Source organism: Hevea brasiliensis, chromosome 16 (genome assembly GCF_030052815.1).
Source record: "Hevea brasiliensis isolate MT/VB/25A 57/8 chromosome 16, ASM3005281v1, whole genome shotgun sequence".
NCBI lineage: Eukaryota > Viridiplantae > Streptophyta > Magnoliopsida > Malpighiales > Euphorbiaceae > Hevea > Hevea brasiliensis.
In genome coordinates this window covers 11,144,671-11,155,607 of record NC_079508.1, presented here as the reverse complement: position 1 = coordinate 11,155,607, position 10,937 = coordinate 11,144,671, and the positions used below count along the sequence as shown (strand labels likewise).

Genomic DNA, 10,937 nt, shown 5'->3' with positions numbered 1-10,937 from the left:
TAAATGTAGTTAAATACAATAATTTAGTAAGTTAGGGTTTTGGGACTTAGGGTTTGTGAACCAAAAATGTAAGAAATGAGTAAATGGCATGTTTGACCTATTGTGAAGTGAAAAATGGTCAATTGTGACCAAATGAGTTGTGTTTGAATTATTAGAAGTGAAGTCAAATTCGTAGGGTAAATGGTCATGCTGCTGGCAGCATGACCAAGCCAACTTTGAAGGACCAAAACGGAAATTTTACAAGTCCAATTGATATGCCACCAATTGGGATGAAAATAGACATAAAATGACACAATTTTCATTAAGGAACCATGCCCAAAAACTGACCAAAACCTAGTGAACAAATTGACCAAAGTTGAGTAAGAGCAGTCCGCCACTGCACAAACTGACCAAATGAACAGTAACTGTTCATTTGGTCATAACTCGAGCTAGGCAGGTCAAAATGACCTAAAATTTTACCAGTAATTAGATAAGATATAGATCTAAAACTTTCATGAAGAACACCAACCCAAATTATGCCATTAACCTAATCAAATTATTGAGCAAAGTTGAGTTACTGAACCTGTAAAACTGCAGATTTCCATTTGAACAGTGAAGTTCCAATGGCTATAACTCTCTCTAGAAAACTCCGATTTAGGCGATTCTTGAACCGATGGAAACCTAAGACATAGTAGAACATTTTGTATGTAGGAAATTAGACCAAATTATGGACTTAACTTAATCAAATTACTGAACGAAGTTGGATCAAAAATCTGCCAGAACCAAAATAGCAGTATGAACAGTGCACGTAAACAGTAACTGTATTTTGGCCATAACTTGAGCTACAAAACTCCAATTCGGGTGATCCAAAAATGAGAATACACTTAAGACAATAAGGAACATTTTCTATGAAGGAAGGTTTGCCAAATTCTAACAGTAAAAGGACCAATGAAACAGTGCAATTTAGGACTCCAAAACTGAAAATTGGCAATTTTGCCTAAAAGACCTAAGCTTTCAGAAAATGACCAAAACCAACAAAGTTAATGACCAAAATATGGTATGTGGGTGAAGTTGGAGTTCCCATACCTATTAAGCCTTAAAAAGTCAACAATTTGACTTGAATAGTATAGTGAATAGTAACCCGAAACACAAAATTTTAAGAACATCGAATTTAGCACGTTAGAGCTAGGTAAAAGTGAAGTTAAATTTATTATTGGCTTTATGCTAAGTTATGGTACTGAAACACTGCGAAATTGTGTGTTTCAGTGGAAAAGAATACCGGGACAGAACCCGAGGAGTCGAGTCAAGGCCAACAGGCGACTCATTTGAGGTTTGTGCACAACTAACTCTTTTGTTGTTTTTCAATTCCAAATTGATTTGAAATAAATTTATTGTATGATTCATGATTTTTGTTGTGTTGAGAATTTTAACTTATTGAATGAAATTGTATAATTTGAATATAAATTTTCTTATGCATTTAAGGATTTATTGCATTGTTTTGAGGATTGTAAATTTTAAGTTTGATGTGTTGCCAACCTTGAGCATGAATTTATGATGATTAAATATGTTGATTTGTAAATACTTTGTAAATAGAAATTGTTTTGAATATGATTTGAAATCATAGTTGACATGACAAAATATGTTGTGAATTCTCATTAGCTTGTCTAGTGCGAAAACTCCTCCACTTGATGGGGCGAGTTTCTTCCTCTCTGGCTTGCCAGTTGGGGAATGATGTGAATGAGTACTCATATATACTAGCTAGTCTTTGTTTCTCTCTTTTAGCCTCGGTTATTGGGAGTATGTGAAATGTCGTGGTGTACAACACGGCATCTATTCGAATTTTGGGTCATGGGTTCAACTGTGTGTATTGTTGGCAACGCCCTTTAAATTATGCATAATTTGATAAATTGTGATTGAAATAAATAATTTGTTGATGATTCAAAAATTTTTGCATTGTTTCGGAATTTAAAAGAAATGTAAATAAATAGTTACTATTTGATCAAAATGTTATTCGAATGAATAATTTGCATGAATAAAAATGTTGATTTCTGAAGGTCATGGATTTTGAAGAATTTAGAAATTTTAAAATTCTATTTGTTATGAATTGTCAAGCATAAATTGTATTAAGTTTTAAATTATTAGTTTGTGCACCACTGAGTTCATCACTCAGCGATAGCTTGTTATGCTGTCGCAGATATAGAGACTAGAGGAACAGCAGATTGAGCTGCTGAGGACAGGGGAGCTACTTGCTAGAAGTTATCGGGTATAATTTATACCCTGACTGTAAATATTCATTTTGATGTATGTATTGCACGTAATTGTATGGACATGTAAAATCGGTCTTGAGCAGCTTGTACAAAGTTTGTATAAAGTTGTAATATTTATTGTAGTTTGAAATTCTCTTAATGTAAATTTTGTAATGATGTATGTAAAATGTTTGATTTCTAATGAAATATGAATGATATTGATTGACAGTATTTTGAGAATTATTGAACTTGTGAATTTGAGAAATTGATTGAGATTGAGTATGAAATTGAAGCAGTTGTTGAGAAAAATTTTTAGAAGTGCTTTTTTATAGGTATTTGAAGAACTGTTTTCTCAAAATACAGAGGGAACTCTGTCAAAATTTTTATAAAATTTGCGGAAAAAGAAAATGGGCTAAAATTTCCAACTAGATTTAATTTAACTAAATGTTTAAGTACTTATTAGAAAATGCTCACCACTGGTCAAAAATAAGAAAATTGTTTTAAAATCCCTTGTAGGGTACTTAATGAGTTATCGATAGGTGAAGTTCGGTAGTTCATTAGGTATTCTACGGGATCATGTTATACCTTACAGAGGGGTAAGGTGTGACATGTCATGCACTGTTCACTTGAAAGTTCATTCAAAGTTTAATTGCCGAACCTAGGATTTTCAGAAATCGTCTTGTAGCTCCCAAATTTGGGTTTTTTACCCTCAAACCTAAAATGAAGATTCGTAAAAACATTTTCAACCATATTTAACTACTTTAAATGCTAAACAACTAAAATTAACCTCAAATAATTTAGATTTATCAATTTAATCCAAGATTTAACAATTTCTACAAAAACCCTAACATCCTCAAATCCACAAATCTAAACTAGCTCAATGTTTATTAGCTTAGATTAATCAAATCTAAAAAAGGAAAGAGGAAGAACTTACTTGTGCCTTTAAATCCCAACCCATTTGGTAGATTCTCCAAGTCTCCAACACACCCTCTAGGCAAAGGAAGAAAAAAAAAAAGTGTCTTAGTATTTTGGAAGGAAAGATATCTAGAAACTACTAAGGATTAGGATGTGTCGTTGGCGAGAAAGGGAGAGAAAGTAAGAGTAAGGATAGGAGAGAGTGGAAAGCTCTAAAGAACCTAATAAGGAGATGGTTTGGTAGGAGAAATGTCTCCTAACCCCTATTTATATGGTCTGCCTGAAGAAGTTTGGCAGCCGAAGATTGGTACTTCGACAGTCAAAGTTGGATAATTTGGAAAATTCCATAGAGAGGTATTACAATTAAGTACTCTTCTCTAAAAAGCAAAATATCTCAAAAAAAAAAAAAACTCAATCAAAAGAGATAAAACACTACAAAATCTCAAGATTTACTAATAAAGATAAATCTAAGGATTTATTCCTCAAAATCCATCTTTATTATAGATCTGATGAGAAACACTCAAAATATTTTCCAAACTAACATAAATCTAGAAGTTATCAGAAAGAAAAAAAAAAATTAACAGAAAAGAAAGGAGAATGATTGCCACTGGTAAAAATACTCACCGGTGGCCACTCAAAAAGAAAATCAAAGGGAAAAAAAAGGAGAAAAGATGAGAACGATAAGACTATTTAATTTTTTTTTTAAGCTTTACTTTAAAATTAATACAAGAAAATATTTCTTTAAATGAATTATTTTAAAAAAAATTATGGATTATACTTTAAATACAACTTTTTATTTGACACACTCAAATTCTAATTTATAGTTAAAATAAAATTAATATTTTAGATCAAGATATAACAAATTTAAATAGGTAATTAATCTAATAAAATACAAAAATTTTTAAATTTGAGAGTCAATTTAGTTTGATTCGTTTCTTTATTTATTTTAATTTAATTTAATTTTTAAAATATAATAATTTAATTAATTTAATTTTAATAATACAATTTAATTTAATTCAATTTAAACTAAATATTCAATCCTAATACCTTTTGTGATCGTTTATAATTAATATATTTAAAAAGATTTTTAAAAAAATATATATTTAGGAAGATATTTTTCTCCATAAAAGTTTCTGTTAAACATGCCGTACAAACCCTCTAACTAATAGCAAAACATATAAAAACTCAATAAATAGACCAAATCAGCAATAAAATTAAAAGATAAATAATCGTTCAATTAATTTTCAAAACACAAAAACTAAATCATTAAATATCAACGCATCACACGGGGCAATTTATAATCGATCCTAAATCTAATGTATCAATAAATTCAAAACAATCCGACCCGACTGTCACGTCTAGTCATTTGTCAACAATGAAAATGGGTGGATGTCTCCAATCTAGAGAGATTAGCCGAGTTCTCCTCGGCTACCGAACCCGTGAACTTAGCTCTGCGATCCTTTTTGTCTTACCTTGCTGTGCACAAGGCTCGATGCTGAGTTCTTAGGGATCCCCGTGATACCTATTTTTATTTAATTAGCATCTATTCAATTAATTAAAATACACGTTTGATACACGAGCTAATTAATCTCGTTGCTTGATAGTTTATTACTCGTCCCATATGAAGCCTATGCTTACTAATTTTGTGTACAAAGATATATTATAATTTCTCTCAAAATTTAGTCTTCAATTGCAAAAAATTAAGTCCAAATCTTTTTATTATTAGAAATTTTTTATTAATTGAATTCTGACTAAAATTCAATATATAATTTTACAATGCTAAAATTAAATTCATTATTATTTAATTAAAATCAATCAATAATATTATTAAAATTAATCCAATTGACAAATACTTTTGTTTATTATCCTAATTATCATAAATCGAATCATTGCATGGATTCCGATAAAAATAAAATCATGCATGGATTGATTTTTAAAATTTTATTTAGGCATGAATCAAATAAATAAATTTTAATTTAATTGGACTTGTTTTTAGAATTTTAAAATTTCAAATGTAAATTCAATTAATAATAAATTAAAAAAAATTAGGTTCATTACAGACAAAGAAAAATTTATTTACCTGCAACTATGATTTAATTCAATTTTTAATTTTAATAATTTATGCCAGCTTGAAACTTTATAATTTTATCGAATCAACCAAATTTAGTCAAAATTAAATTAAAAAAATAATGTTGTATTAATTAATTTTATCTCGATGTTCTTAATTCATCGAAAACAATAATGAGATCTCAATGTATGTTCTGCTTCTCTTTGGTTTCCAAGTTTCGGATTGATGAATGACTAAATAAAAAAAAAAGATAAAAAAAAAAAAAAAAAAAATTGATGGGAGTCGAAGGAAAATGCTGTATATCTAGCCTGAGATATGAGTTCATTTGGGAGAGAGCAGAAAAAAGAATAGAGAAGAGAGAGAAAATAAATAAAAATATTTCAATTTATAAATAAAATATTATATGTTTTTAATTTTAAAATTTATTTTTTATTAATTTGATAAAATTATAATAAAATATTTTATATTTACTTCAAAATTAGAAGTATTAAATTAATTTCTAATTACATATAAACGTTTAATTTTTTTAATAATTAAACTAAAAATTAATATAATATATTAAAGTTAATTTGTAATTATATTATTTCATAAAAAATAAAGAGAAATTATTATTCAGTTTTGCAATTTTAATAAAATTAATTTTTTAATTCTTTTATTTTAAAATATATATTAATTAATTTTTTTAAAAATACATTACATTCTATTTACTATATAATCTCTCTGATCATTTTATACATTAAATTGAATTTTATTCAAATTTTATAATTTAAAAATATAATTATAAAATCCCTATTTCTTAAATTTAGTTATTCATTTCGTGTAATGATATTAATAAAAAAATTAATCTAAACTAAAAAAAAATAAAAAATAAATAAATAATTATGAAATTAATCAATATATTTTTTAAAATTAAAATATCAAATAGTTAAAATTGAAAAATTAAATAATAATTTTTACAAAATAAATCCAAATCTAAGTGTGAAACTAAAACCAATGAAGGTAAAAAATAGGATGAAGCAGAGACGTGTATACATTTTGTGCAATGTTTATGAGAGAGAGAGAGAGAGAGAGAGAGAGAGAGAGAATCCATCACGTGCAGACTGACTTACACGATAAAATGCTGATGAGGATTTGCCAGCTTGTTTGCTTCCTATTTTTCTCTAGCGCGTCTTTGTCGCTATTTTTGGACTTTTGGATTTTGCTATTACAAATGCCAATAATGCAATGGGGTTGTGTCTTTGTCCCATCAATATATAAACTATTGTAGTACGTCTTACTTGTTACAAATTAAAGGTTTTTTATTTTTTATTTTTGAAAAGTTGAATAACTTTAAGCTATATCATAAAATATAATTTTTATTAAAATTTCATCTAGAATAATATATTATTTTTTTATTTTAATTTTAATTATTTTTATTGACTTAATAAAATTATAATAAATATTTTAATTTTGCTTAAAATTTATAAGTACTAAATTAAATTGTAGTTGCAACAAATGTTTAAATTTTTTTAATAATTAAACTAAAAAAATGACTACAATTTATAAAAATTAATTTGTAATTATATTATTTCATAAAAAATAAAAAAATTATTATTTAATCACTTTATAATTACTTGATATTTCTATTTTAAAAAATATATTAATTAGTTCTTGTATTATTATTTTATTTATTTTTTATTTTTTATTATTTTTATGTATAGTTTAAATTTTATTCAATTTTTATAATTTAAAAAATAATTAAATATATTTTTTTATTTTCTAAACTCGAACTATTAGTTCCTCTGATAGTATTTTTTTTTTCTTTTAAATATATTAATTTGCAGAAAAATTTAATTTAAATCTATATGAAGAGACTAATAAATAAATAAAATAAAAATATAAAGGCTAATTAGTATAATTTTAAAAATAAAAAATTAAATAATTAATTTTATTAAAATAAAAATATTAAATAGTAATGTTTTCAAAAATTAATCCAAATCTAAGTATGGAACTAAAATCAATGAAGGTAATTAAGATAAGGGAATCCATCATGTGCATACTGAGTTATACGATAAAATGCTTAACGAGGATTTGGGATTATTATTTAAATAATGTAAAATTATTTAAAAAAATAATGTGAAATTGAAATAGTTTACAAAAATAATATTTATTTATCAAAATGGCAATTATAATCGAAGATTTAAGAATTTATACCAGCCGTTGAAAACATCATTTTAAGTAGTATTTTCTGTATGTATGTACCTATAACGAGAATGTATTTTGCTCTTAAAATGTTAATCAAACTGATTTTTTTTAGAATTATGCTTTTACTCTTAAAAAAGCCAATCAAAGTGATATTTTCAGGACCTGTTAAGTCAGAATTTATAATTTTTTCTAAAAATGGCAAGTTAAACGTTTTCAAGAGAAAAAAAATACATAAACTGATGTCATTCAGTCATTACAAATTATGAAAAAATTTTATCTATAAAAAGCCGAATGAGAATTTAAAGAGATGAGAGACAACCAAATTCTGCTCATTTAAAATAAAATTTTAAATTTATTAAAAATTTATAAATTATCATTCAGTCGCTGATTAATTCGATACCAACCGAATGCATATTCAAAATCTCCATTATAAACCAAACTTCTACTTGACGATTGATGGCTCATCAATTTTTTTCCAAGTTTCAAAATAAAGAATAAATAAAGATGACCACTCGCAAAAAACTATTATCCTCTTTTAACATACAATCAATTGGGTTTTCACATACTTTTTTGAGCAACTGTTCCCCGTAATTCCCTCTATTTGTTGGCTAATCAATTACATTAGCACATTTTGAAATCCATTAAACCAACAGCTTGCGTATACTTTTCTCAATATTAATTAATTAATTAGAGAATATAGCAAAACCACTCCCTTCCCATTTGATGATTTAATGTGCCATTACCAAAATTTTTTTCTCTAATCATAACAAATGGTCGCCACTCTAAGTGGCATGACACTATGTCCAATTGCAATAAGAAATATAGTAATCTATTCTACAGATGATGTAAGGCTGTATTAGTTCGACAATAAAGGTCAGCTTTAAAAATCATATAGGATACAACAATATTAATGTTAATTAACCTAATCATCTTTCTAATAAAAAATAAAAGTTAACTTAGTCACGTTAAACATTGAAATGATTTACTTTAGAATTTATGATTATTATAAAATTATATAAAAATGAGATTAATAGTTCTTAAATTAAATATCTAATTTGAGATTCATGTATTTATTATTTTAATTATTTTTATATTTTAATTAATTATATATTAATTTTAATACAAATATTTAATATAAATACACTTAGGTTTATTCTAAGTGAGCTTATTAAATGCACCACCTAACTAAAACTATTAATTGTGCAGTAAATATTATTAAATTACTTAATTAAACTTGTAATTCACAAGGACGGTATTCCATGTACTAAGAACAAAGGTCCGATTCAATTTTCTTCTCAACAAAATATAAGAATACATTTTAATGCACAAAAGCTAATCCACAAATATTAGATATAATTTGTTTTGAAAATTAGATTCATATATACCAAAAGAAGTTTATAAATTAGATTCTATGTCTAATTTTTCGTCTCCAAGCTTATAAGCTACGTTTTCAAGTTCGAGCCTCAGCAATTATATTAAAAAAAAAAAATTTTAATTAACCTAAACTAGAAAACATGAACAACTATTTCTTCTTCTTAATAAAATTTTTCTTTAGTTCACAGTTGAGAAATTAATCTCTTCAATAAACGACAAGCATTAAGTGTTGGGTGATCATAACAATTACCAGAGACGCAACATATTTACTTTACAATTTTCTTGGAGAGAATACAAATCCTGTTTGGTCCAAATTAAACAAAGTACAAATATTAATCTCTCTTTTTGTCCTATAATTTCGCCACGTACATTAAAAAAAGCCCCCATTGCATATAATTGTATCGCTTCGGCTATTACACGAGACGTAGACGTCCGGCACCGGAAAAAATTTTAGTCTTCGGAGATGCTCTCTAGATGAGGCCGCCACACTCCAAGACGACAGGTCCGGCGATCTCTACGTGAGGATTTATTATTTGAGGAGATTGTATCTGTTAAGTAATCGCAATCAGATGTATCATAAGTGCTGCATTTTCTGCTCTTCATTGATGAAGAGTACTTCTTGCCGGTAATATTGTTGCCCACGATCTTTTTCTTCTCCGGCGGCAATGAAGACGAGGGAATAAGGAAGTATATGCTGCCTCTTTTGAGCTCGGATTCTGGCGAGAGGATTAGGATTCTACGGACAACTCCTTGAGAGGATGGTTTGCTTAGAAGATGATTAGGGTTAGCCTTAAGGATCTCACCAGCTGTGATTGGATGTGTTATTTCCTCTACGTAGCCACTCAAATGAACTACACGGATCAAGTCTAGGGCTCCACAAGGAAGAACACAAGCCAAACAACATCTTAAGCTATTGCCCATATCTCTGAAACACACTCTCTCTCTCTCTCTCTCTCTCTCTCTCTCTCTGTGTTTGACGGAGGAGTCTGAAACTCTTGTTTTGAGACCCTTTTTTTTTTCTTCTTTCTTGGCAAGGGATGGGATGGAAAGATAGATATGCTTATATAGAAGAAGCAACTTTAATCGAAATACGAAGAAGAAAGAGATGAATAATATTATATTGAATTATTGAAAATGCTAACGAGGATTTGCCAGCTTGTTTGCTTTCTATTTTTTTTCTAGCGTGTCTTTGTCGCTATTTGAGGACTTTTGGATTTTTGCTATAACAAATGCCAATTATTAATGCTACGGGGTTGTGGCTATGTCCCATCAATATATAATTTATTATTGAAGTACGTCTCAATTGTTACAAATTATATTGCTAAAAAAAATTGTTACAAATTATGAAGTTTTTATTTTTATTTTTATTTTTATTTTTAAAAAGTTCAATAACTTTAAACTACATTATAAAATATAATTTTTATTAAATATTCATCGTATCGATGGAAAAATTCAAATATAAAAATATTTAGGATGACCAATTCAAATTATAAATTAAAACGAATTAATATATATATATATGTTATTTTTTTAGAAAAAAAAAATATATATATATATATATATTATAAACTTAATTTTATATAAAAATAAATTTAATAATTATTAAAATAAATATTTATATATAAATTTATTTATTTAATATGTATAATTTAATTAATTTTATATAAATCTTGATATAAATATTTATTTTAATAATTATAAATTCATTTTCACATAAAATATGATTTAGATGCTTTTTTTTTCATCAATTAATGAAGTTGTTGGAATTGTGAAAATGAAAGGAAACTTGAATACATATTCAAAAGCTCCTTGATAAACTAATCTTCACATTGATAATTTGTAACACCCCTATTTGCATAGCCTAGTAAATTTCACTGTTTCAGTGACTGATGTCGATCCGGACAATTAAGGAGATTAGAACTATGCCTAAGACACCTAGTTAAGCCCTGAACACAAATAATTAGTAATTGTCAACTAGTTAAGTATAAATAAGAAAAACAGAACATAAGAAGTTAAATGAGCCGAGAGTCATAGCGATGGGTGACCTTCTCGGGAACGACTGCGAAGTCAATTTAAACCCAAATTTTGAACCGTAAAATGTGACGCCACGGTCCTTAGGACCATTACGAACACAGTGGAAAAGAGAAAATCATGAAAAAGAATTGTTAAGT

At 27.0% G+C, this 10,937-nt stretch overlaps 1 protein-coding gene across 1 annotated transcript; it reads right to left on the bottom strand.

The window, feature by feature from the left end:
- Nucleotides 1-9,012: 9,012 nt before the first annotated feature.
- On the bottom strand, nt 9,013-9,815 carry LOC110668430 (uncharacterized). The gene has a single exon (XM_021829644.2). It carries the CDS (start codon nt 9,685-9,687, stop codon nt 9,217-9,219), a length of 471 nt encoding a protein of 156 aa, XP_021685336.1. The 5' UTR covers nt 9,688-9,815; the 3' UTR covers nt 9,013-9,216.
- Between the last annotated feature and the right edge of the window lie 1,122 nt (nt 9,816-10,937).